At 45.7% G+C, this 26,400-nt stretch overlaps 4 protein-coding genes across 6 annotated transcripts; 1 reads left to right on the top strand and 3 right to left on the bottom strand.

Annotated features, from left to right (window-relative positions):
* Positions 1-668: 668 nt before the first annotated feature.
* LOC139402004 (T-cell acute lymphocytic leukemia protein 1 homolog) lies at positions 669-10,363 on the top strand. Its single transcript, XM_071146046.1, has 4 exons — positions 669-1,088; positions 2,938-4,447; positions 7,166-7,260; positions 7,660-10,363. The coding sequence occupies exons 2-4, from the start codon at positions 3,693-3,695 to the stop codon at positions 8,181-8,183; spliced, it is 1,374 nt and encodes a 457-aa protein (XP_071002147.1). The 5' UTR covers positions 669-1,088; positions 2,938-3,692; the 3' UTR covers positions 8,184-10,363.
* A 3,702-nt stretch (positions 10,364-14,065) lies between these two features.
* Positions 14,066-16,983, bottom strand: LOC139401995 (GTPase IMAP family member 7-like). 2 transcript variants are annotated; one of them, XM_071146033.1, is made up of 4 exons: positions 16,582-16,983; positions 16,339-16,404; positions 15,818-16,053; positions 14,066-15,407 (listed from the first exon to the last, which is right to left on the bottom strand). In XM_071146033.1, the coding sequence occupies exons 1-4, from the start codon at positions 16,763-16,765 to the stop codon at positions 14,433-14,435; spliced, it is 1,461 nt and encodes a 486-aa protein (XP_071002134.1). In that variant the 5' UTR covers positions 16,766-16,983; the 3' UTR covers positions 14,066-14,432. The 2 variants fall into 2 exon arrangements, with proteins under 2 accessions (XP_071002134.1, XP_071002135.1); XM_071146034.1 differs by lacking the exon at positions 16,339-16,404.
* LOC139401990 (GTPase IMAP family member 7-like) lies at positions 16,827-19,423 on the bottom strand. Its single transcript, XM_071146029.1, has 4 exons — positions 18,804-19,423; positions 18,368-18,601; positions 18,012-18,119; positions 16,827-16,847 (listed from the first exon to the last, which is right to left on the bottom strand). The coding sequence occupies exons 1-4, from the start codon at positions 19,146-19,148 to the stop codon at positions 16,827-16,829; spliced, it is 708 nt and encodes a 235-aa protein (XP_071002130.1). The 5' UTR covers positions 19,149-19,423.
* A 3,326-nt stretch (positions 19,424-22,749) lies between these two features.
* On the bottom strand, positions 22,750-25,025 carry LOC139401998 (HMG domain-containing protein 4-like). 2 transcript variants are annotated; one of them, XM_071146039.1, is made up of 6 exons: positions 24,777-25,025; positions 24,411-24,594; positions 24,059-24,212; positions 23,459-23,678; positions 23,144-23,272; positions 22,750-23,046 (listed from the first exon to the last, which is right to left on the bottom strand). In XM_071146039.1, the coding sequence occupies exons 2-6, from the start codon at positions 24,583-24,585 to the stop codon at positions 23,002-23,004; spliced, it is 723 nt and encodes a 240-aa protein (XP_071002140.1). In that variant the 5' UTR covers positions 24,586-24,594; positions 24,777-25,025; the 3' UTR covers positions 22,750-23,001. The 2 variants fall into 2 exon arrangements, with proteins under 2 accessions (XP_071002140.1, XP_071002141.1); XM_071146040.1 differs by having other exon boundaries at positions 23,459-23,683; positions 24,076-24,212.
* Between the last annotated feature and the right edge of the window lie 1,375 nt (positions 25,026-26,400).

Genomic DNA, 26,400 nt, shown 5'->3' with positions numbered 1-26,400 from the left:
CTTGTCAGAGCCATGGTGCTGCAAGTGCTGCAGACAGGGAAGTAGTTTAAATAGGACATGGATATATTAGGTTTCCCCAATAAGATCTATTGTCTGTAGGTGTCTGCATGGCTTCCTTTGTGGTGTTATTCTATTGTGATGCAAACACATTCCCTCCATTATGGTTACCATCCAAGTCCCTTCATATTCTAGGATTGGCTGCCCTGGTGGAACGACGCGTGCCTGTGTGTGTGTGAACCCATGAGTGTATGTCTATACAGAGTGAGATTGTATGCGCATGCGTACGTGTGCATGCGCATGTATGCGCGAGCGTGTGTTGGTATTGGGGTTGGGGGGAGGGGGAGAGGAGAGGAGAGGAGGGGGGTACATTTCCTTATCTGCGGGCCACAGGCGGCTTTGAGAGCGTTATCAGTAGCCACCACATTGTACTAGCACATCCTCTTGTCCAGTGGGGAGCGGAAAAACTCTCCTTGCAACGAAGTTCTCTCTCTCTGTCTCTCTCTCTTTCTCTCTCTTTCTCTCTTCTGTGTCTCTCAGTCTATCCCTTCGCTCTCTCTCCCTCTCTCTCTCGCTCCCTCTCGCTCCCTCTCTCTCTTGCTCCCTCTCTCTCTCTTGCCCCCTCTTTATCTCTCTCTCTCTCTCTCTCTCTCTCTCTCTCTCTCTCTTTTACTCTCTCTCACCTCTCTCTCTCGCCATCCAACTAGAGCTCTGTCTCTTCCTGGCATGGAGGGAGAGGAGGGAAGAAAGTAAAGAAAGAGAGATTGGGAACTAGAGAATTACATAAGAACACGAGTACGACATGGTCAGCATCACCTTGTCAGCTTGTGCGCCTTCGTTCAACAGAATCACCACATTGGACTCAAAAGGGCATTATGTTAATTTTGTTATTCCTTGACCAATTTTTGACTTCATCTCTTGGTCTTTTGGATTTTTGATATTACATATTTTTTTTAACATTACTGGAGTTCCCAATTTATTTAAGGAGGACGGAAAGTAGATGTGCCATGTGCTACCTTACCTATGGTACTGTAGGGTCCTGTGGGTAAACAACTGTACTGACAGAGCACGCTGGTTTTCATGCTGCGTAGGTGAGTAGGTCTGCACTGGTCAATTTAAATATTACTGTATAGGATAAATGCTATTGAGTTCAAAGTCATTTATCGTAAGTTATTGTTGTTAATTTATTGCCTGAAGTTATAGTTCATTTTTCTTTGTGATAATTTTTTTTATGGAGGAAAACCTGTTATGTGTCTTTGTCTGCTCTTTGATCAAATAAATAATGTAGAAAACATTACAATAAAATACATGTTTGTGTATTTACTACAGATATAATAAACATAACATCATATACATAAAAATACATATATCTTTGCAGGCATACAGATATAAGACCACCAAATTATATTCATAATTTATGACTTGAAATGAACAACAAATGAGTGCATTGAGTTTACACAAAAATACAATATGATTTTGGTCTCATGTCAAAGGAAACAAGGAATAACAACAACCAAAAATCTGAATCGTTACGAACATTAACTAAAATGTAATCAAGTTCAAATTGAATTGTAGACATAAAGGCAGCTGAACATTGAAGGTAACATACTCTTCATGACACAAATAAATGGTCAAGCAATTAATTAAACATTATAATTTGATTGCAAATAATAAAATATTACAAAAAAACATGTAACAAAAAGAAAGACTTCAACACATCTTTGGGAGTATTTGTTCCATTGTCGTTTTTTATTATTAAACTTTTCTATGAATCAAATGTTTATATTGAAAGCTCACCTTGCCTGTTCTCTCTCTCAAGATATATGTCATTTCTTACCAATGATCTACACAAAATACTTTAGAATGTCAGTGGAAGAAAAATTCCAACATTTTTTGTTAGATGAATGAAAAAGTAAACAGTAATATTTCTTGATTAGATAAGTATTCACCTCCCTGAGTCACTACACGCTAGTAACACCTTTAGCAGCGATTACAGCTGTGAGGCTTCTTGGGTACGTTTCTTTACACACCTGTATTGTGCAATATTCGCCCATTATTATTTTAAAAATTCTTCAATCTCTGTCGAGGTGTTGGGTATCAAGGCTAGACAGCAATTTTCATGCAGATTTAAGTCAAAACTGTAGCTTCACCACTCAGGAACATTCACCGTCTTCCTGGTAATCAACTCCCGTGTAGATTTGGCCTCGTGTTTTAGGTTACTGTCCTGCAGAAAGGTGAATTTGTCTCCTAGTGTCTGTTGAAAAGCAGACTGAACCAGGTTTTCCTCTAGGATTTTGCCTGTGCTTAGCTCTATTCCGTTTCTTTTTATCCTAAAAAACTCCCCCAGCCTTTGCTGATGTCGAGCATACCGTTGCCATGATGCAGCCACCACCATGCTTGGTAATACAGAGGCAGGTACTCAGTGATGTGTTGGATTGGTCCCAAACATAAGGCTTTGAATAAGGAGAAGAGACGGTTGCACAATCCAGCCATGAATAATGAATCATCCAAGTCTTGCAGAAGCAGAACCTATAAGACAACTGTGAACTTCCTTGAAATGAGGAAAACACACACGCAGTATGATACCAAACAATGGACACCCATGACAACCATGTTGAGCCTGTCATCAGCTCGTGAGAGGGCCAGGGATACTAGATTTAGCTTTGATGTAGATTATATATGGAAAAATGTGTCATTTTAATTTCCTAATTAATTCAAAATTCTTAATGTATATTTATTTTATATTCACCACTTCCAGAAGAAGAATTATCACTGAATTACCAAAGTGAATTATTGTAATGTTTGTTTATGTGCCAATTAATCCATTAAGGGATGGGTTGCCAACTGGTGATTTGACAGGAAAATAACATTTCATTCATTCCAGTATTTGACCCACTAAATCATGTAAAGCAAATGTGTCTTATCTCTTTTGTTCTACAGGTTTGAAAACCGTCCAATCTTTATGCACCTGGGACAATGTGGATTGTATGGACAGTTTGATTCATATCCGAAAAGACAGACAGACAGACTGGGGGACTAATCAACAGTGTCGGCCGATGGTGACTCATTCAAAGACAACGTACTTGGCTATTCCTCAGGATGTACTATGGGAAAAAGTCTAGACTACTTAACTTAAACCAGACCAACTAGTCTGCTGTGGAGCTCCAAGAAGATCCAGAGACGCCTCGGTCAGACCACTAGTAAACACTGGCACATGATTATTGATGTGAGCATCGTCTGCCCAGCCACTGTAGATTGGACACAGCCTCTTGAGTGGGGCCATGAATGCAAGATCACACTCACACGCTCTCTCCTTTTTTTCCTTCTCTCTCTCTCTCTCACACACACACACACACACACAAACTCTCACACACACACTCGCTCTCACACACGCAACAGCCCTCAGAATGAGAGGTGACAATAAGACTGGACTGAGCCAAACCCGAGGGCATCAGCCTTAGCTTCAACACCACCCAATGACACCTGACCCCTGAAAACCCAGGACCCAGACAGCCCATCACAGACATCTCTGGACTGATTAATAACAGCAGTAGACAACCCGTCGTTCAGGAGGACCAGGGGACTAACAGCATAATAAGGAGATATTATCTGGAGTAGCCGCAGAGGACCGGGGCTGAGAGAGGTCTGTGGAGGTCTATAGGCGTCTAGCAGCAGCAGCTAGTGGCCGAGACACTATGCTGGGTGAGAGAGACAGAACAGCGGAAGGGGTGAGGGGTGCAGTGGTGGGGTGCCTTCCCACAGGTACCATGATGGAGAAACTGAACCCCCCCTCTGACCCCCTGTCGGAGTCTGAACGACTGAGCCCTCAGCAGACCCCCTCACCGGCTTCACTTGACGCTAGCAGCCCACCACCGGATAATGAAGCAGGGAGTCCGGGAGACAGGTTTGTCCCACCTAGCCCCCCTGCCTCCCCTCCTCCACCTCCAGAGTCCCCTACCAAGTTGCTTGACCACCCTGCCGCCACCAACATCGCACCTGAACCACCGGTCTCCATGGAAACAAACAACACCAAGGGAGGAGGTTTCATTCGCTCCTCTCCGAAAGCCCCCTCCTCCTCTCCGCCTCCCCTCCTCCCAGCCCCAGTGTCTACATCCACTACCTCTGCCGTCCTCCCCCCATCCTCCTCCTCCTCTTCTTCCTCCTTTTCCTCTATTGCCCCCCTCCCTCCCCACATCCCTGTTATTAGTCTGGGACACAGTAAACCCCCCCACCCCCTCTCCCTCCCCAGTAACACCCCTCTAACCACCCTGCACCCCATCCCCAACCACCCCTACCACCATGACCCTTACCATCACACCCACCACCACGGGGCCATCCGCCTCACCCAGCTCACCTCTCTGTCAGGGACCAGACCAGGGGCCCCACCCATCCCCTCCCAGGGCCCCCTGCTGCCCCACCAGTACCTGCCATCACACCACTTCTTCAGCAGGTGATGTTTCATATTCACATTATATTCCATTATCCAGTGGAGGCTGCTGAGGGGAGGACAGCTCATAATAATGGCTGGAATGGAGTCATTGGAATGACATCATACACGTGTTTTCCATGTGGCTGATGTCATTCCAATGACTCCATTCCAGCCATTATAATGAGCTGTCCTCCCCTCAGCAGCCTCCACTTGCATTATCATATTTCATGTTATGACTGGCTTTCTGATACTGTATGGCAAACTGTTTCACTATAACTGACAGTTTCACTACAACAACTGACTGTTTATAACGTAGATTTCTCTTTCTGCTTTTCCTAACCCTTAAATCCTAACCAATTATTAAACTAGAACTACTACTTCCCCACAGAGCCCCATTTCCTAGAATCAGTATGATGAAATATCCTTCTTCCTCTTCATTTTCAGCAGGAACGTTGTTCTATTCTAGCAGCATGTCTCTGCCAGTGTCAGCCCTAACGAGAGAGAGCCTGCTGACAGCATGCACACTCCATCAACATCCCAAACATAATCACCATACAGATCACTTTGCTCGCTTTCTCTCCCTCAGTCAATTTGAAATGTTTTTTTTTGCCATTTCAAATCCATTGAACAATTTGAAAACCATTTAAAATATGATTACTCCCCTGAATAGCATTGTTTGTACTTCTACAGTTTATATTATTTTATTGCTTGGATACTTTTGTTTGTTATCTTTCATTTCCAATGAAAACTCTCTCACGTTCCTCCCTCTTTGGACGCCACTATAATAATGTTTCATAATGTTTACATACTGTTTTACCCACTTTCATATGGTTATACTGTAGTCTAGTCAAGGCCATTATATTTAACTTTTGCTATACATATACAAGTCTATCCTACGTATTCTTCAGATATACTACATATTCTATCCACAGACTGTCCACAATGTCTACACGTCCCACCACGAATAAACACAGTTGAAGTCAGAAGTTTACATACACCTTAGCCAAATACATTTAAACTTTTTCACAATTCCTGACATTTAATCCTAGTAAAAATTCCCTGTCTTAGGTCAGTTAGGATCACCACTTTATTTTAAGAATGTGAAATGTCAGAATAATAGTAGAGAAAATTATTTATTTCAGCTTTTATTTCTTTCATCACATTCCCAGTGGGTCAGAAGTTGACATACATTCAATTAGTATTTGGGAGCATTGCCTTTAAATTGTTTAACTTGGGTCAAACATTTCGGGTAGACTTCCACAAGCTTCCCACAATAAGTTGGGTGAATTTTGGCCCATTCCTCCTGACAGAGCTGGTGTAACCGAGTCAGGTTTGTAGGCCTCCTTCTGCCCACAAATTTTCTATGAAATTGAGGTCAGGGCTTTGTGATGGCCACTCCAATACCTTGACTTTGTTGTCCTTAAGCCACTTGGCCACAACTTTGGAAGTATGCTTGGAGTCATTGTCCATTTGGAAGACCCATTTGCGACCAAGCTTTAACTTCCTGACTGATGTCTTGAGATGTTGCTTCAATATATCCACATAATTTCCCTGCCTCATGATGACATCTATTTTGTGAAGTGCACCAGTCCCTCCTGCAGCAAAGCACCCCCACAACATGATGCTGCCACCCCCGTGCTTTACGGTTGGGATGGTGTTCTTCGTCTTGCAAGCATCCCCCTTTTTCCTCCAAACATAACGATGGTCATTATGGCCAAACAGTTCTATTTTTGTTACATCAGACCAGAGGACGTTTCTCCAAAAAGTACGATCTTTGTCCCCATGTGCAGTTGCAAACCGTAGTCTGTTTTTTTTATAGCGGTTTTGGAGCAGTGGCTTCTTCCTTGCTGAGCATCCTTTCAGGTCATGTCGATATAGGACTTGTTTTACTGTGGATATAGATACTTTTGTACCTGTTTCCTCCAGCATCTTCACAAGGTTCTTTGCTGTTGTTCAGGGATTGATTTGCAGTTTACTCACCAAAGTACGTTCATCTCTAGGAGACAGAACGAGCCTCCTTCCTGAGCGGTATGATGGCTGCGTGGTTCCATGGTGTTTATACTTGCGTACTATTGTTTGTACAGAACGTGGTACCTTCAGGTGTTTGGAAATTGCTCCCAAGGGTGAACCAGACTTGTGGAGGTCTACCATTTTTTTTATGAGGTCTTGGCTGATTTCTTTTGATTTTCCCATGATGTCAAGCAAAGAGGCACTGAGTTTGAAGGTAGGCCTTGAAATACATCCACAGGTACACCTTCAATTGACTCAGATGATGTCAATGAGCCCATCAGAATCTTCTAAAGCCATGACGGAATTTTCCAATCTGTTTAAAGGCACAGTCAACTTAGTGTATGTAAACTTCTGACCCACTGGAATTGTGTCATGCACAAAGTAGATGTCCTAACCGACTTGCCAAACTATAGTTTGTTAACAAGACATTTGTGGAGTGGTTTAAAAACTAGTTTTAATGACTCCAACCTAAGTGTATGTAAACTTCCGACTTCAACTGCAAATATACATTTGTACTCCGGACTCCAACATTGCTTCTAATGTCCTAATGTTTCTATATTTCTTAATTCCAAGATTCATGTGTATTGTTGTGTATGTTAGATATTACTGCACTGTTGGAGCTAGGAACACAAGCATTTCACTACACCTGCAATAACAGCTGTTAAATATTTGTAAGCCACCGTTAAAATGAGATTTGATTTGATTTGATTCTCTCCTTCTCTCTCTCAGTTCTCATCTTGGTCCCTCTGGTAACTATGGAATCTTTTCCAGTAGAAGCATCAAGAGACGGTCCTCCTCACACTATGAGTTGGATCTCAGTGATGGTAAATAGAAGATAAACTGGTGTGACTGTCCATGGACTACTGACCAATACCAGCATATGACAAATCAATGAGATACAGTTTATGTAGTGTATGTATGTACACATACACCACAGGAGGCTGCTGAGGGGAGGACAGCTCATGATAATGGTTGGAACGGAGTAAATGGAATGGCATCCTGGAAACTATGTATGTGATGGATTTGATACCAGTCCTCTGATTCCGCTCCAGTCATTACCACAAGCCCTTCCTCCCCAATTAAGGTGCCACCAACCTCCTGTGATATACACTGAGTATACCAAATATTAGGAACCCCTTCCTGATATTCAGTTGCGTGTATGTACATGTGCATACTAGTAGGTATGTGTATTTAATGCACTGTGCCTGTGTATCCTCATCCAGCGGGCCCTCCTCAGAAGCTGGCGAGGCGTGTGTTCACCAACAGCCGGGAGCGTTGGCGCCAGCAGAACGTCAACGGGGCCTTCTCAGACCTCCGCAGGCTAATCCCCACCCACCCTCCGGACAAGAAGCTCTCCAAGAATGAGATCCTCCGACTGGCCATGAAGTACATCGACTTCCTTGTCACCCTGCTCAACGACCAGTCCCAAGACAAAGCCAGGGGCTCGCCTGAGGAGGAGACCCAGGATGAGAGGGCCCAAGCGGGGCTGAACAACAAGGATATGCACCCACTTTTCCAGGGTGACACTCCCTCTTCAACTATGGTCTACCACGACAGAGGAGACTCCACAGACTCATCGATCATCGCCTTGGCAACCTCCCCGACCTCCAGTTGCTATAGCAACACAGACAGTGAGGAGAACCTGGGGGGTGGGGCTAAGAGCTCAATGGTGGTGCCGCGGGGCATTCCGGGAAAGGTCAAAGGTCAGATTCGGACTGCGGTGACACTTGCCAACGACCAGCGGTGACATGACATGTGACGTCACAAAGAGGACAAAATTGAATACCTGGTAGTAAATAATATCCGACAAACTGACAGAAAGGACAAAAATGTACAGTATACTTACTACTCTACCAGCAATCTATGAGACTTTTGGAATCGATGTAGTTCTTTCAATGACATGGTATATCTGCAAGGTCAGTTCTGAGTTCTTGTAGCAGTTTGTGGTAGTGTTTGACTGCCCCTCTGTCTGGATTTTGTGTTCTGCAGTGTGGGACTGAGGCTTTCTGGGTAACGTAAGCTGTTTCATCCGAACTGAGGCTTCTATAGGGCTACCTGGGAAATGTAGGCTTGACTGTTTGTACATCCAGTCAGCACAGTGTCAGTTGCCCTAAAACCTCTGAAGGAGCCATGTTGACCTCATGGCTTTGCTTCCTGAAGTTTGAGACATCAAAAAACATCAATGACGGTAACCTTCAGCCAGTAGTTTATGTGGCAATTTTTGAAGTTTCCTATTTTCTTTCTTTAGTCAGATGAAGAAGATGGTCCCACCCTGTCTCCCTTAGAGGACAACATTGTGACACAGTTGTCCCAAATGGCACCATATTTCCTGTTTAGTGCACTTCTGGTTAAAAGTAGTGCACTATGTAGGGAATAGGGTGCCATACGGGACATTGACCGTGCTAGCTGACCAAAATAAAGAGTGTTTTAGTTCTCTCTTCCTTATTCAACATCCTCTTATTGCACTCCAGAATACATGCAGCCCTGTTATCAGCACAATTTCTCAACCCATACAATTGTTTCGCTGCTGTGTCCAGTTTGAGAAACAGACAGTGTAGTCGCTGGCAAAGTATTGTTGTGTGAAGGGGTGAAGATGTGTTTTTGTGTTCAGAAAATCAACCGTGCTTATTTTATGGCTGTAAGTTGGTTTGTGATCCTATAAAAAGTGTGTTGTGAGAAAGTGCACATAAGAACATTTTGTATTTTTATTTATCTAATTCGAATGAATTAATATGAACCCTAGCTTCATGTCCACATCCCAGCTCAACCCTAACCCTAACTTCCTTTCCACAGCCCAGCTCAACCCTAACCTCCTGTCCACATCCCAGCTCAACCCTAACTTCCTGTCCACATCCCAGTTCAACCCTAACCCTAACTTCCTTTCCACATCCCAGCTCAACCCTAACCCTAACTTCCTGTCCACATCCCAGTTCAACCCTAACCCTAACTTCCTGTCCACATCCCAGTTCAACCCTAACCCTAACTTCCTGTCCACATCCCATCTCAACCCTAACCCTAACTTCCTGTCCACATCCCAGTTCAACCCTAACCCTAACTTCCTGTCCACATCCCAGTTCAACCCTAACCCTAACTTCCTGTCCACATCCCAGCTCAACCCTAACCCTAACTTCCTGTCCACATCCCAGCTCAACCCTAACCCTAACTTCCTGTCCACATCCCAGCTCAACCCTAACCCTAACTTCCTGTCCACATCCCAGTTCAACCCTAACCCTAACTTCCTGTCCACATCCCAGTTCAACCCTAACCCTAACTTCCTGTCCACATCCCAGCTCAACCCTAACCCTAACTTCCTGTCCACATCCCAGCTCAACCCTAACCCTAACTTCCTGTCCACCTCCCAGTTCAACCCTAACACCAACTTACTGTCCACATCCCAGCTCAACCCTAACACCAACTTCATGTCCACATCCCAGCTCAACCCTAACACCAACTTCCTGTCCACATCCCAGCTCAACCCTAACACCAACTTCCTGTCCACATCCCAGCTCAACCCTAACACCAACTTCATGTACACATCCCAGCTCAACCCTAACACCATCTTCCTGTCCACATCCCAGCTCAACCCTAACACCAACTTCATGGCCACATCCCAGCTCAACCCTAACACCAACTTCCTGTCCACATCCCAGCTCAACCCTAACCCAAGCCATAGCCCATAACCCTAACCCTACCCACTGTGCACAGATTCAAAGTCTATTCCACGTTCAACATGATTTAATTGTAATGACGTGGAACCAACGCTGATTCAAGCAGTGTGTGCCCAGTTGGTAGCTTCATGTCCACATCCAAGCTCAACCCTAACAATACCCCTACAATACCACTCTGAGAGAATGCCTTGTCTGCACTCAGTCAGTCATCCATTACATTTAGGAAATGAGCTTCATTCAATACATGGTTTCAATCCTTCTGTTTATGGTTGTTTGTTTGTGTTGGTTAGTTACATGGCAGATTTATAACCATGAGAGAGAGAGAGAGAGAGAGAGTACCGGTTTGAAAAAAGAAAGGTGGAAAAATGCTCCCTGCTGATGTCCCCAAGCCGGACATAGCTGACCGATGACAGTACCGTGAGAATCCCGGACGTGGAAAATAACGGGTGGCGGCAGCTTTAACCTCCAGTCCACGATGGACAACGTGTCCATTCTGTCCCTTCAGTGCAGCTGCAAACGGGTGTGGAAATGGAGGCGTGGGTGGAGGGTAAGGGGGGGGGGGGGGGGGGGTGGAGGGTAAGGGGTGGTGTTGGTGGTGGGGGGTAAGGGGTGGTGGTGGTGGTGGGGGGTAAGGGGTGGTGGTGGTGGTGAGGGGTAAGGGGTGGTGGTGGTGGTGGGGGGTAAGGGGTGGTGGTGGTGGGGGGGTGTAAGGGGTGGTGGTGGTGGGGGGGTGTAAGGGGTGGTGGTGGTGGTGGGGGGTAAGGGGTGGTGGTGGTGGTGGGGGGTAAGGGGTGGTGGTGGTGGGGGGGTGTAAGGGGTGGTGGTGGTGGTGGGGGGGTGTAAGGGGTGGTGGTGGTGGTGGGGGGTAAGGGGTGGTGGTGGTGGGGGGGTGTAAGGGGTGGTGGTGGTGGTGGGGGGGTGTAAGGGGTGGTGGTGGTGGTGGGGGGGTAAGGGGTGGTGGTGGTGGTGGGGGGTAAGGGGTGGTGGTGGTGGTGGGGGGTAAGGGGTGGTGGTGGTGGGGGGGTGTAAGGGGTGGTGGTGGTGTTGGTGGTGGTGGGGGGTGGAGGGTGGAGGGTAAGGGGTGGTGGTGGTGGTGGTGGTGGTGGGGGGGGGTGGAGGGTAAGGGGTGGTGGTGGTGGTGGTGATGGGGGGGGTGGAGGGTAAGGGGTGGTGGTGGTGTTGGTGGTGGTGGTGGTGGTGGGGGGGATGGAGGGTGAGGGGTGGTAAAATCATGACAGCTGTGAAATAGGACGTTTAGGTACAATTTTGTAAAGGCTGACAGATAATTTGTTAGTTCGAAATGGTGGGATCTATTTGTGTCAGTAAAATGTACTATGCGTGAAATGGAGGTGGAAATGCCTTTATGCGCAAATATTGATATAATAACCATCATATCGACGTAAACTTGGAGTCACACGATGATATGATGTGTGGTCCTCTTGATACACCTTTCCAAAAATGTCTTATTCTGGTGACATGATGATTGGTGCTTGACTGCTGTGTGACAAAATATTCTCTCTCTTAGCCATAATAATCTCATCATGTAGACTAGCCTACCTGCACAGCCTGCATTACCTGCACTGTATAGCTGTTGTTGGCTGGCGCGCACGACCAGAGTAGGCACATATACTATTTAATGCAACAGTTTTTGTGTCACAACTATCGGTAAAAAAGCGATGGAAACACGTTGAACTTTCAATTTTTATTCAGTACAAGAAACCTTAACCGAAAAATACATGTTTTTGTGCACTACATCATCACGCACTGATTTTTATCCTCAACAAGTCAGTTTGGTGGAGACACACCACTGGTGGGTAAATGTGCATATTGGATGGAAACCTAGTTATGGAAACCTAGTTATGGAAACCTAGTTATGGAAACCTAGTAGAATAATTATTCTGATAAAGAAAAAGTAACTTTTTTACAACATAGAGGCATACAAAGACAAAACAAAGGTGGTACAGCGAGGAGAGATGATAAAGTGGTACGGCGAGGAGAGATGATAAAGTGGTACAGCGAGGAGAGATGATAAAGTGGTACGGCGAGGAGAGATGATAAAGTGGTACGGCGAGGAGAGATGATAAAGTGGTACGGCGAGGAGAGATGATAAAGTGGTACAGCGAGGAGAGATGATAAAGTGGTACGGCGAGGAGAGATGATAAAGTGGTACGGCGAGGAGAGATGATAAAGTGGTACGGCGAGGAGAGATGATAAAGTGGTACGGCGAGGAGAGATGATAAAGTGGTACAGCGAGGAGAGATGATAAAGTGGTACAGCGAGGAGAGATGATAAAGTGGTACAGCGAGGAGAGATGATAAAGTGGTACAGCGAGGAGAGATGATAAAGTGGTACAGCGAGGAGAGATGATAAAGTGGTAATAGCGAGGAGAGATGATAAAGTGGTAATAGCGAGGAGAGATGATAAAGTAGTACAGCGAGGAGAGATGATAAAGTGGTACAGTGAGGAGAGATGATAAAGTGGTAATAGCGAGGAGAGATGATAACACGAGTGAAGAAAACGCAGAAATGGATGAAAATGCTGAAAATAATGTTAGGATGAAGTTTGATTGAACAGTATAAAGCAATCAGAAGAGAAAGCCCCGTTGAAACACCTAGAATGTATTTGTTGCCACCCTACCTACGGTCCTGCACTACTCATGAAGCATATTTAGAACTTTTATTATAAAAAAAGGTAAAATACTGTCAAATACCATCATACCGTCAAAAATGTTGACGATATCTCCCAGCCCTAGTTGGTGTCCCCCTCAACCCTTTCCCCCAGGTTGGCTGCGTGTCTCCAGCTATCAGGTGGCCAGGAAATGGCTCTACAGTTAGTGCTGTCTCATCTACAGCCATTAAGTTGCTGTGGTGCAATCAACCGCTACATGTATGGAAGAGGGGAGAGAGGGAAGGGCAAAAAAAAGAGCCGGAAATAAGAGAAAATCAGCCACAAAGACCCTCGTTCCCTCTCCCTTTCTCTCTCTCAGACCCCCCACCACACCCGGTCGCTCTGACACAACAGGAAGGACTGGTTACATAACCCTATTGCCTCTGCCTCTAGCCTCCATCTCTGACGTGCCAACCTGGCCCTGGCTCCCTCCGTGCAGGCCAACAGTGGTGCGCTCCACGGCCGGCTCCCTCCGTGCCGCCCAACAGCTGTTACCGTAAAGTAGGTTTTGGCTTTTCTAGGGCATTGTAGATGAGCATAAGCATCTGCCTGTGGTTCCAAAGGGTCAAAGGTTGCATGTTCGAATCCAGTGATATAAAGTTGTTTTTGATATTTTGTTTTAAGCCTATGCCAAACCTTAATCGTTGCATGAACCATTCAGGATGAACGCCTAACCTTAAGAATTTGGAGTTAACGCCTAAACTCAACCTCAAACACTTTGAGAAACATGGATGAACGTCTAATTCTGACGTGAGACTGTGAGAGCTTGTAGGGTGAACTACGGAGGCCCCTGAGGATCAGATCACACAGAGAGGTGGTTGGTGTGGTAGGGGCTGGTGTCCTAGACCTGCTCTATCCAGTCCTACTGATACAAGAGGCCTGGAGGGTGAGGCAAAGCAGTCTGGGACATGGAGATAATACCCCCTTGCCTCTGCCTCCCCTGGGTTTTATTACATATTTGCAGGACCAACTTTACATATTGTAGGCCTTCAAACCCAACTGAATGATATTATCATGCAATGTGTTTTATTAGCATTAATAAACGGATTAACTATATGCACAATAGTAGTTTAACATATAAAGAAACCATGTTGAATGTAATTTGAATAATAATGACATAGCACATGTGAGTTATTTAACAAGTCATAATTGTAATAGCTGAAAAAGAAATACAACAAAACATTGAAGTAGTCAATGAGAACCGGTATTTGCCGCAAAACAACTTACACATCAGTATATGTTGTACAATGTTACCAACATTATGTTCACAGATATACAATATTACCAGCATTATTTTTAAGCAATAAGGCCCGAGGGGGTGTGGTATATGGAAAATATACCACGGCTAAGGGCTGTTCTTAGGCACGATGCAACGTAGTATATAGCCATGGTATATTGGCCATATATCACAAACCCCCGAGGTGCCTTATTGCTATTATAAACTGGTTTCCAACGTAATTAGTACAGTAAAAAGAAATGTTTGTCATACCCGTGGTATACTGTCTGATATACCACGGCTGTCAGCCAATCATCATTCAGGGCTCGACCAACCCAGTTTATAATCACAGATATATACAACGTCTGCGCGGTCACAGGTGGATATATATCATAGGTAGAAACCTCTAATCTCTCATATATCAACGTGTGTGGATCTGACTCTCTCACTCGGTTTTCAACACCTTGTCCAAGATTTCTCCTTCTATTCTCCCTGTGGCATCTGTCTCTTCTGCTGAGTTCTTTGTCTGGCTAAACCTCCTTCTCCCCACCTCAGTGGCCACAGATCCAGCAGTGGCCCCTATAGCTCCCCCTATGGGCCCTCCAAAGAACACGCCCACCACCCCACCCAGCAGCGCACCTCCAGCCGTCAGCTTGGGGACCTTACTCGCTCCCGCCCCCACCTTCTCCCACACCGAGCGAAGGAGCGACGAATACCATGCAGAAGAGGACGAGAGCGAGGGAAGATTTTCCAATTCCAGGGCGCTCACACTCTTCTCCGCCTCCTCTCTCGTTCTCTCGTTCTCCTCCTCATCCACATCTTCCTCTGTCTCTCTCAAGGGCTGCATGGAGTAGGAATGAAGCGCTTGTCTCTTCACCTCCTCTCCTCTTCCCCTCCTCTCCCTCACTATCTCCTCCTGTCTCTGTCTCACCCTATCCTCCGCCTCCTGGAAGAGCGGACAGGAGAAACACTCTCCTCCTCCCTCTCTCACCGTCTGCTCCACCTTCTCCAACAACTCCCCCACACTCCTCCTCTTCCTCTCCTCCTCCTCTTCTCCTCCACTCCCTCTCTCCATCACATGATACCGATCCCCACATCGTTTAACCAACTCCAACAAATCTCTCCTCTGGCTGGAGATATACTTCTCCACTCCTTCGACTCCCACTTTCCCGCTCTCCTTCAACCGATCGGAGTGAGTGAAGAGGACCAGGGTGTGGGTCCGGACCGCCCCGGGACCAAAGACTTTCTCTAGGGCCCCTAGAGCATGTAGCTCTGCCTGGGCTGGTTGGTCCACGGGGACACAGAGGATGAAGGCGTGGGGGCCAGGGGCCGAGAGGGCCACACAGGACGACAGCTGGGATCGGACCACATCGGGAGGGTGCTCGGAGCGGAACCAGTCTGGAGTGTCCACCACTGCCACCTGGAGGGAGAGGGAGGATAAAGAAGAGGAGAAGAGGATTTGTTGAGGTCTGAAATGACTGGCATGTAGCTTGTCATTTGAGGTCACTACTATATTGATTTTACTGACGCAAAAGTTCAACTTGACCCCCCCCCACATTTACTGTGAAAGTGTTTACAGTCATTAACACTATAACATTCTTAGACATAATACTTGATGGGTTTCAGTTTGAAACAGGTCAAACTGCAGACCTCAATAGACCTCAATAGAAGTCAATAGACCTCAATAGAAGTCAATTGACCTCAATAGAAGTCAATAGACCTCAATAGAAGTCAATAGACCTCAATAGAAGTCAATAGACCTCATATTATTCAATGTTTAAGAAAATAGAAACCCAATAAAGCTGTAATAACGATTAATCAATCACTAACCCGTCTCCCGGCAACGAGGGCCCTGCTCTTCTGACAGTCCTGAGTGACGGCTGTGGTAATGTCTGGTCGAGACACAAACTCCTCCCGCCCCAGTATGATATTACCTGCTGCACTCTTCCCTGACCCTGACCTACCCAGCAGAACCACACGCAACTCTGACTGGGAGGAGGAGGAGGAGGTGTAGGAGGAGGAGGAGGTGGTTGTCTTCTCTCCAATGCTGTTGATTCTGTGGCAGACTGACAAGGACAGACAGTATTTTTAGATCACTCCAAAGCTGTTGATTCTGTGGCAGACTGACAAGGACAGACAGTATGTTTAGATCACTTCAAAGCTGTTGATTCTGTGGCAGACTGACAAGGACAGACAGTATGTTTAGATCACTCCAAAGCTGTTGATTCTGTGGCAGACTGACAAGGACAGACAGTATTTTTAGATCTCTCTCACATTTAGATGAAATGGGGGAAAGTTAAAGAACACCACAATTGACATTGTCGTGTTACACTGAGAAGTATGTGACTTACAGGTATTAACAACTTTCTGGGCTGGTTTTGCTTCGAGTTCGGACAGCTGTGAGAGTATAGCGCCCTCTGGAGACAAAAAGACAGAATTACAACAAAGGAACACAGTCTAGTGAACAACCCTTCATTGCCACACATTACTTTCAGTGTCAAAGTAGTTTGTTTGAGCTTGGTTTGAGTAATGGACATATATATCCATACCGAAGTGTGGCTAGCGGACAGTTTCCATACAAAATGGGTCTTTACCTTCAGTCAGATGGAAACTAGGGATCCTTGTGAACAGTGCTGGACCACCATTCTGGGACTCTGTTGGCTGCTGCTGTTGTGTTGGTGTTGATTGAAGACAGTTAACCAAGGGTTTCACAGTCACTTTTTCTTCCATATCTTCCCTTCTTCTCCTCTCAATCTCTTCTTCTCTTTTCCTCTCCATCTCTTCCCTTCTCCTCTTGATCTCTTCCCTCTCTTCCTCTCTTCTCCTCTCTATAGCAGAGTTAGGTGTAACCTCTCTTTTCCTGTTTCCCCAATATCTGCGTGTCTCTGTGTTGGTGACGTGTCTAGATTCCAGTTCCCTCTCTCTCCCCCTCGCTTGTTCTTCCACCTTCTCCTTCAGTTCCCTCTCTCTCTCCCTCGCTTGTTCTTCCACCTTCTCCTTCAGTTCCCTCTCTCTCCCCCTCGCTTGTTCTTCCACCTTCTCCTTCAGTTCCCTCTCTCTCTCCCTCGCTTGTTCTTCCACCTTCTCCTTCAGTTCCCTCTCTCTCCCCCTCGCTTGTTCTTCCACCTTCTCCTTCAGTTCCTTCTCTCTCTCCCTCGCTTGTTCTTCCACCTTCTCCTTCAGTTCCCTCTCTCTCCCCCTCGCTTGTTCTTCCACCTTCTCCTTCAGTTCCCTCTCTCTCCCCCTCGCTTGTTCTTCCACCTTCTCCTTCAGTTCCCTCTCTCTCCCCCTCGCTTGTTCTTCCACCTTCTCCTTCAGTTCCCTCCCTCTCCCCCTCGCTTGTTCTTCCACCTTCTCCTTCATTTCCCTCTCTCTCTCCCTCGCTTGTTCTTCCACCTTCTCCTTCAGTTCCCTCTCTCTCTCCCTCGCTTGTTCTTCCACCTTCTCCTTCAGTTCCCTCTCTCTCCCCCTCGCTTGTTCTTCCACCTTCTCCTTCAGTTCCCTCTCTCTCCCCCTTCTCTTCTCCATCTCATCTTTTCTTCTCTTCTCCCACTCTTCCTCTATTTTTCTCTCCATCTCTTCCTTCTCTTTCCTGCTCTTCATTATCTCATCCCTCTCTTTCTTTATCTTCTCCATCTCTTCCTTCCAGTTTTCCATCTCCTCACTCGCTTCCCCTCTATTGATCTCTTCCCTCTCTTCCTCTCTTCTCCTCTCTATAGCAGAGTTAGGTGTAACCTCTCTTTTCTGGCTTCCACAATATCTGCGTGTCTCTGTGCTTGTGACGTGTCTAGATTCCAGCACAGTCTCTTTCTCCTCCTTCACTTTGTACCTCTTCAGTTCCCTCTCTCTCTCCCTCGCTTGTTCTTCCACCTTCTCCTTCAGTTCCCTCTCTCTCTCCCTCGCTTGTTCTTCCACCTTCTCCTTCAGTTCCCTCTCTCTCCCCCTCGCTTTCTTCCACCTTCTCCTTCAGTTCTTCCACCTTCTCCTTCAGTTCCCTCTCTCTCCCCCTCGCTTGTTCTTCCACCTTCTCCTTCAGTTCCCTCTTTCTCCCCCTCGCTTGTTCTTCCATCTCTCTCTGCAGGGTGTTTTGTCGTATGTAGCATCCTCTGTTCTTTTGTACCATGTTCTCCACCTGCAATAAAGCACAGTGGCTCAAATATAAAATACCAACAGGGTGGTTATACGTATTTGCAACATTCCCTGGACATAGTAATAAAGTATTTGAAAGTGATGTGTCAATAAAGTGATGTGTCAATAAAGTGATGTGTCAATAAAGTGGGCGGGTCCTACAAATTGACAGTAGAAGCACATACAGGCACTACATCAATTGGATCCACTGTCATCACTATCATTATAAGATGGGATGGTTGTCATGGTTACCTTCTCCAGCAGCTCCCTGACCTGCTCCCTGTCCTGCGGTCGGCGGTTGTTGAGGACGTGGTATTGGCCCCCACACCTGTCAATCACCTCCCTGAGCCCAGGGTCCTCTCCCTCCAGGTACTGCCCCGCCCCCTGGCCCATCAGGTAGTCTCCACAGGTGAACAGCACCAGGGTGTGTTTCAACACTCCCTCCCCAAACACCTCCTCCAGCTCAGCGGGCACTCTGTGCTCCACCTGGATCAATTAGAACGATGCAAATACATGGTATTCATAAGCACAGTGTGCATCATTAAGTCAAACAAAAGGAAATAACACAGAACATAGAGACTGTTCAGGACTCACAACACCGTGGTAAAACTACATGACAAAACACCAGAGACTCAATAACAAAGAAACATAGAACTTCTCTGAACGATCAGAGAACTATTAGACCCACCTCGGTGAACTGGCCGACAGGAACCAGCAGCAGGAAGGCGTGTGGCCCCGGGGCAGCCAGCTCAAGTACCCTCTCTGTCTCCTTCCTCACCCCAGCCTCCATGTGGCCCCCGCTCCAGTACCAGCGAGGGGCCTCCACCACAGTCAACCTCCGGCCCTCGGAGGCCCCAGGCCTCAGCTGGCAAAGCCTGGGGGAAGAACCAGAGGAGGAAGGAGAGCCGGAGGAGGACTGGCCCAGGAGGGTGTCTCCTGACAGGGTCTTGCCACAGCCGATGGTCCCTAGGAGGACCAGGCGGAGCTCTGGCTCTGGAGTTCTGGCATGGCTGCCGGGGAGGACGTCAGTCATAGCTGAAAGAGAGAGAGATTAGTTACAGATACTGAAGAGGTATTACTTACAGTATGCCTGATGGTCAAGATGATGTTCATTCGCGTGAATAAATGACTTTGTTCTCCATACCACTAGTTATCAGCGTGGGAATAACATGTAAGGGTGTGTGTCTTCGTGTGTAGCCGCAGGCTTCTCTCTCACACCCAGTCTGTCTAACTGCCATGATGAACACACCTGAAAGTTCAACTGGAAATGTGGGCTGGGTTGCCTCTTGTCTTATCATCTAACCTGGGTCAGTCATCCTATCATTCAAAGAATAATCCAGAAGAGGTGTTACAAAGAAATGCTTACTGTCAGTGAACACCTTTGAAGCAGTGTGTCGTCTGGTGTGTGTGTATCTATCTTTCAATTGGAATGTGTGTGTATCAGAGATGCAAAGATTCAAGTTACAGGTGAGGTATTGTCTGTGTTCACTGATCTGCCTGTGTAGTGTCAAACTTTCCCCCCCATCTCTCTTTCCTTGTGTGTGTGTGCATGCATCATGTGCACGGGTGACCAATTTCCAGCCACACCCCCACACGCCTGCCAGGCCTGTCCAACGACATACCCCTGCCAGGCCTGTCCAACGACATTCTGTTCAGAACAACGTGTGGAGTAATACTCAAACACACAATGTACACTACAAGCTCATAGCACCAGAACATAGAAACCGCACAAACAGTACGACACATGCAGCATATGTAGGCCTACTTCAGTTAGATACGTCCTGACAACCTGTTGTTAATATCCCGTGTTTCTAACCACAGACGACCATGTCCTGTCAACTCTTAACACTCCTGTTCTCCTAGCAGCGAAACTGGAACAGACCTGATCCTGTGCATTATGATCAGTTTAAACAACCATATCGTTTACTGCCTACACATGGCGGGGTGGCATTGCCTCAGGGGTTGAGGTCAAATGAAGACCTCCGTGAGGTGTAGGAGAAACAGTACTGTAGCAACAGCTTCCCTTTCACAGGCGTCTTTGATTTAGATTAGATCATGTGAAATATGAAGAAATTCAAGGCTTTTAAATACCTTACAGTCTATGATCTGTTCCGTTTTAAGAACCCTCCTGACTGACATACACGGTACACACATCAACCACCTAAATCTACTGAGGTATCCCCCTTACCCAGGTTTGTTTGTTGGAATGGGTTGCTGGGTTTTCTGTCTGTATCCCTGTGTGTCTTCTCCTTCCTTCTCTCAGATGAACCCAGTCGCTCTGAACCGGCTTGTCTCTCCTGTGTAACCCTCCTCACCTCTATCAGTCTGTTATGGCAACACCTATCCTTCCTCATCAACCTCTAAATACGGCCAAACTACATGGATTAAGGAGTGTCGGTATTAGTGAGTCACCGGTCTACCTAGTGCACCCTCCCTTTCTCGGTCACACGCACGCTGAAACACACCAACATTCTCTGGCTCTATTGTTCAGAGGCCACCAGGTATTCCGTGGAGAGGCGGAGTGGTAAACAGTGACACTCATGCCAAACGTTCACCACAGCCAATGAGGGGTACATGGGTGGCGATGGCCTGCGATGGAGAGAGTGGGTACCAATCTACAGTACCAGTCAAAAGTTTGGACACCTTCTCATTCAAGAGTTTTTCTTTATTTTTACTATTTTCTACAATGTAGAATAATAGTGGACATCAAAACCACCAAGTAACACATACAGAATCATGTAGTAACCAAAAAGTGTTTAACAGATCAAAACATATAGCCACCCTTTGCCTTGATGACAGCTTTGCACTCTTGGCATTCTCTCAACCGGCTTCATGAGGAATGCTTTTCCAACAGTCTTGAAGGAGTTCCCACATATGCTGAGCATTTGTTGGCTGTTTTTTCTTCACTCTGCATTCCAAACCATCTCAGTTGGTTTGAGGTTGGGTGTTTGTGGAGGTCAGGTCATCTGATACAGAACTCCATCACTCTCCTTCTTGGTCAAATAGCCCTTACACAGCCTGGAGGTGTGTTCACGGTCATTGTCCTGTTGCTTCTCTGTGGGAACCACACATGCAGAGATCATCCGTTCACCTACTCTGCGTCTCACAAAGACAAGGCGGTTGGAACCAAAAATCTCAAATTTGGACTCATCAGACCAAAGGACATGTTTCGACCGGTCTAATGTCCATTGCTCGTGTTTCTTGGCCCAAGCAAGTCTCCTCTTCTTATTTGTGTCCTTTAGTAGTGGTTTCTTTGCAGCAATTCAACCATGAAGGCCTGATAGACACAGCTCCTCTGAACAGTTGATATTATGTGTCTGTTACTTGAACTCTGAAGACTTTATTTGCGCTGCAGTTTCTGAGGCTGGTAACTGTAATGAACTTATCATCTGCAGCAGAGGTAACTCTGGGTCTTCCTTTCCTGTGGCGGTCCTCATGAGAGCCAGTTTCATCATAGCACTTGATAGTTTTTGCGACTACACTTGAAGAAACTTTCAAAGCTGTTGAAATTTTCCAGATTGACTGACCTGCTTGTCTTAAAGTAGTGACGGACTGTCGTTTCTCTTTGCTTATTTGAGCTGTTCTTGCCATAATATGGACTTGGGCTATCTTCTGTATACCATCCCTACCTTGTCACAACACAACTGATTGCCACAAAGGCATTAAGGAAAGAAATTCCAGAAATGACCTTTTAACAAGGCAGGTAAGGGTGCGGCTGGAGGTTCTTTACCAGTCGGCCATCAGATTTGTCACCAATGCTCCTTATAGGACACATCACTGCACTCTATACTCCTCTGTAAACTGGTCATCTCTATACACCCATCGCAAGACCCACTGGTTGATGCTTATTTATAAAACCCTCTTAGGCCTCACTCCCCCCTATCTGAGATATCTACTGCAGCCCTCATCCTCCACATACCACATCCGTTCTGCCAGTCACATTCTGTTAATCAAGGTAACGGGTGGATACCTTGAAGAATCTCAAATAGAAAATATATTTTGACTTAACTTTTTGGGTTACTACATGATTCCATGTGTTATTTCAGTTTAGTCTTCACTATTATTTCACAGTATAGAAAATAGTAAAAGTAAAGAAAAAGCCAGGAATGAGTCCAAACGTTTGACTGGTACTGTATATGTGATGGTACATTATGAGCTAGATTAGTTCTACAGGTGTGGTTGAATATCTGTACAGCAGGACGCAACGTTTTGGAATGTTCAGAGAAATAGGCTACGTAGAACAAACATGCCTCTGACATGTAGAACAAGGAATCACATTGGCTCTATTCATGGCACTTCTAGAGTTACTGTACACTTCTTACAGTTATAGAACCAGACCCACTGCAGTGTTTTACAGTTATAGAACCAGACTCACTGCAGTGTTTACCAGTTATAGAACCAACCCCACTGCAGTGTTTTATAGTTATAGAACCAACCCCATTGCAGTGTTTTAGACATCCTGTCAGTCTAAAAACATGTGGCTGTTGTGAGAACAGACACTGACAGTCTTACGTGATGAGTCAGAGCTCAACAAGTGGAAATGATTCTCTTAAATAGTCAAAGTATTTCATCTGGAACAATCCATGAACCGTTGATTAAAAGCTCTTGCCAAGTTGGAAAAATATCAAAACGAGTGCATGAACAAAACACGTTTTAATTGAACAAATGGTTTATCTTTCAAATTCAATATGAACCCAGATAACTTCGGAGGTAAAGTAGAGCGGGACGTGCAGATTGGGACGTTCGCTTAAAAGCCCCTCTTAAAACAAACGGCTTACTTATCCCCCATCCCTTCAAAAGCCCCAAACAGATAGGAAGGAACATCTTCAAAGTATGACAACGTCCTGTTTGCCCTGGTTAAGGCTCTTCTCTTCATCAGACAGACTTCACAAACCAGGCATCACATAGGCAATGTTGTCCAGAGTCTCTGCCTAGAAGAAAGATGGGGATAACAGAAGTTGGTGGTGAGGGTCCTAATCATTTGACAGCTACTGAGTGTGTGTGTGTGTGTGTGTGTGTAAGCCTCACCAGTGTGTGTGAGTGTGAAGGGCAGCTGCGTAGCTCGGGGACCAGAGAAGTGAGACAGGCCAAGGGAGCCAGGGCACACAGTAGAGAGTCCAGTAACACAGACAGACTACCTGACACTGCCATCATCTCCTAGAGAGAGACAGAAAGAGACACCGACAGGGAAAGAGACAGAAATAAAGGGAGGGTCAGGGCGAAAGAGAGCGAGATTCATCAAACTATGAGCAACTTCAATCGAACAATTCTTGCATGACATGTCCGTATTCAGTAGCCTTTCAGTGTGAGGACAATGAAGCCAACAGTGTTCAACCAGCCCACCTTAGTTCCCTGAAGCCGGTGGCCAATGTGAGACAGCGATTCCCCCAGCAGCTGTAGGTGGGCCGCTGCGTTCACTGGGTCTACCTCAGGCCCTGTCAACATGGGTGAGTCTGTGGTATCAGGGGTCATGAGACTGCAACTAGCTGTAGAGGCCTCCGCTCTTATCTCGTTCTGCTGGTCGTCCATGTACATCCAGAACGAAGGCATGGTAGACTCCTCCCTACTCTGGGAGAGGAGCAGGGGGAAAACAAGGGATGAGTAAGAAGCAGAAAAGAAGATCAGTGGAAGGAAACTTACCAAGCACTGCCCTCTGCTGTCCATTTTACACAATAACGCCTAGAAGCTGCTATTTTAGACACAGATCTAGGATCAGTACACCCTCCCTATATCCTTAACATTAATCACTAGTGGGGAAATGCTAGACATAACTTAGATCGGTGTCTAGAGGGCAACTTGGTCTTCCTCTTACTAACCATCTCCAGAAAGAGGCCTTATTCCCCAGGTGAATCTCAATTCCTCTCTCCTTGACTCCTTCTTAAACCTCATTAGAGGAGAAAGTCTGAGGCTGCAAGGAATCAAGGACATAAAATGGAGACTTACCCCACCTGTTCACTCACTTCCTCAAATCTCTCCCCTTCTGTCAACCATTCGTCTGGTGATTCACAGGTCTGGTGGTCGTACTGGTGATGGGAGAGAACATACAACTCCGGTCCTGCACTGCCATTGGTCCAACTGTGGGGGTGGGTGTGGTCACCTGTAAAGAGTACAGAAAGGATGAAGCACCTATGAGATTGAGCCAAAATTACAGGGAGATATGTGTCCCAAATGGCACCCTATTCCTTACATAGTGCACTAGATCTGACCATGGTCAAAAGTAGTGCACTATGTAGGGAACAGGGTGCCATTGCTCCAAATTTCATAGTCACGCTCACAATGTATCCGCGTTCCAAACCTGAATGTCTCCTCTTCTTCTTGTGTGACTTCTTGCATTTGCGTTCTTTGACAACAAGTTGTTTCTCATCCGCCACTAGGTCAACATCCTCATCCTCCTCTCTCAGGAAATCTTTGTAGGATCTTTTCTTCTCTCTCTGACTGCGACTGGTCACAAGGCCCACCTCTCCCTCCATCTTCTACACCTGGGAAAGAGAGGCAGTAATATAGACATTAAAATCGATGCACATAACATGATACAATGTATAGGTTCAAATATACTGAATAGGCTACTATTGCAAAGAAGCTGCTGGCACACTGGCAAAAATATGCATTTGGACCTGCTAACAGGTGCATTCTACCACCTCTAAACAAACACTCTGCCTACCTGCTCCGCACAAATGTAAACGCAGTACGGAGGTGGCTATGTTGCTCAACCGCCCGTGGTAATTTCGATTATTAAATAGCTATGTGTTTTTCAACAACGAATTGGTAGCTGATCAAAAGAGCTCCGTTTTGGCTTTCCGATGTGTCGACAAAGAACTGATGGACCATCTCCAAACTTCACCCACCGCTTGTCGCCATCTTTGAAGAGTTCAAAGTTTGCTGCGCTCACAAGCGCAGGATAACGCACCCTGTGGGTGGAGGCGCATGGTTTACGTAAAATGAGACATTGGCCTACACTTTTCAAAGAGTAACAAAATCAGTATTATTTGTGAAAGTATTATTTGCAAAACATTGCAATGTATGTTACAATTTTGCCGTGTGATTAAATTCATATGTTTTTACTCACAGACTGTCAGGCTAGCCTACTCTACTCAATTTATGGGTGGTAAATCGTTGCTCCATAATTTCCTGAATTTGAAGTCTCCTTCGCTGGTGGGATGATTTCAACACCATTGGAATGCGAGTCCCTGCTAGTACAAATTCCGCGGACTCATGTTTAGGAAATGGTCGAATCGTTCTCACCCCATTTGCTCCCCCTTCCCTCACGTCCACATAGTCGCTGAATCACGGTAAGCGGTCAAAACAATATTCTTATCGCTGAATGCTTCCGCATGAAAATCACATCCTAAAACTTTATGACCAATTATTTTATTGCCACAATTTAGCATACGCAATCTATATATTTGGCTGCATTGTTGCAGACTTGCAGGTTGCAACAAAGTTACAGTTATGGATTATTCTCCATTAAATAAATGAATCTTTAAATCAAATATTATGACATCAAAATCGAATAATTATACCCTTATAATGCATACCCATATTAACAATATCATATATGAATCATCAACTGATATTAGACCTAAGAGGGAATTAAATAGTAATAGTTGTTTACTTCTCAGTGATACATCATTGCCAAATTGCCACTGCCATTTCCAGGCATGATTGAGAGCTTTGTTGTGACAGAGAGAGGGAGGTTGAACTTGGCAGTCAGAGATGAAGTCAAACAGCATTGCAGCACACTGTGTGTACAGAAACAGTGGAGAGTATTTAGGTTACACTGTTAACAATTAAACCAACAGGTGTATATTCATCTTTCTTTACCCATGCTAATTGAATGTACTGTACAGAACATCCACAGAGACTAACGTTAGTCTAGTGGAAGGAGGGTGAGGAGTTCAACAAAATAATACTCAACTATAAAGTACAGTACAAGGTGCTATAACCTTAAAGGGTTCTTCAGCTGTCCCCATAGGAGCCAAAGAACCCTTTTGGAACCCTTTGTTCTAAGTGTGTATTTGGACAGTGGACTTCAAGTTCACTGTGTCTGTGACTCTGTCTTATTTGAGCTAGACATTGCACTTGAACATCAGGAGAGTGCAATGTCAGCGAGTCCATTATGAAATGTTGCTATGTATCAGAAAATTAATGACACATAAACCACAATGTGACTTGTACATTGGGTAATTGTTCTTACCTCTTCTGCATTTAGTGTTAGGGAATTTACAGTATTTCACGAGTTTATGGAAAATGTATTCAATCACATGTATTTCATTACCTTTTTTTTA

Source organism: Oncorhynchus clarkii, unplaced genomic scaffold (assembly GCF_045791955.1).
Source record: "Oncorhynchus clarkii lewisi isolate Uvic-CL-2024 unplaced genomic scaffold, UVic_Ocla_1.0 unplaced_contig_4448_pilon_pilon, whole genome shotgun sequence".
NCBI lineage: Eukaryota > Metazoa > Chordata > Actinopteri > Salmoniformes > Salmonidae > Oncorhynchus > Oncorhynchus clarkii.
This window is presented reverse-complemented; position numbering and strand designations above follow the sequence as displayed.

Bases quoted from the DNA above. Each gene is read 5' to 3' on its own strand.
- LOC139401995 (XM_071146033.1), bottom strand. From the start codon at position 16,765: ATGGAGAGGAAAAGAGAAGAAGAGATTGAGAGGAGAAGAAGGGAAGAT. The intron at 16,405-16,581 runs GTAAAGACCCAT...TTTTGTCTCCAG, and splicing joins TAGTTTCCATCTGACTGAAG to AGGGCGCTATACTCTCACAG. The intron at 15,408-15,817 runs GTTAGTGATTGA...CTCTCCCTCCAG, and splicing joins CCCTCGTTGCCGGGAGACGG to GTGGCAGTGGTGGACACTCC.
- LOC139401998 (XM_071146039.1), bottom strand. From the start codon at position 24,585: ATGGAGGGAGAGGTGGGCCTTGTGACCAGTCGCAGTCAGAGAGAGAAG. The intron at 24,213-24,410 runs GTTTGGAACGCG...TACTCTTTACAG, and splicing joins GAAGAAGAGGAGACATTCAG to GTGACCACACCCACCCCCAC. The intron at 23,047-23,143 runs GTGAGGCTTACA...TCTTTCTTCTAG, and splicing joins CTTCACACTCACACACACTG to GCAGAGACTCTGGACAACAT.
- LOC139402004 (XM_071146046.1), top strand. From the start codon at position 3,693: ATGCTGGGTGAGAGAGACAGAACAGCGGAAGGGGTGAGGGGTGCAGTG. The intron at 4,448-7,165 runs GTGATGTTTCAT...TCTCTCTCTCAG, and splicing joins TCACACCACTTCTTCAGCAG to TTCTCATCTTGGTCCCTCTG. The intron at 7,261-7,659 runs GTAAATAGAAGA...ATCCTCATCCAG, and splicing joins TGAGTTGGATCTCAGTGATG to CGGGCCCTCCTCAGAAGCTG.
- LOC139401990 (XM_071146029.1), bottom strand. From the start codon at position 19,148: ATGACTGACGTCCTCCCCGGCAGCCATGCCAGAACTCCAGAGCCAGAG. The intron at 18,602-18,803 runs GTGGGTCTAATA...TAATTGATCCAG, and splicing joins CTGTCGGCCAGTTCACCGAG to GTGGAGCACAGAGTGCCCGC. The intron at 16,848-18,011 runs GTGGAAGAACAA...TTGGGGAAACAG, and splicing joins AGAGGGAACTGAAGGAGAAG to GAAAAGAGAGGTTACACCTA.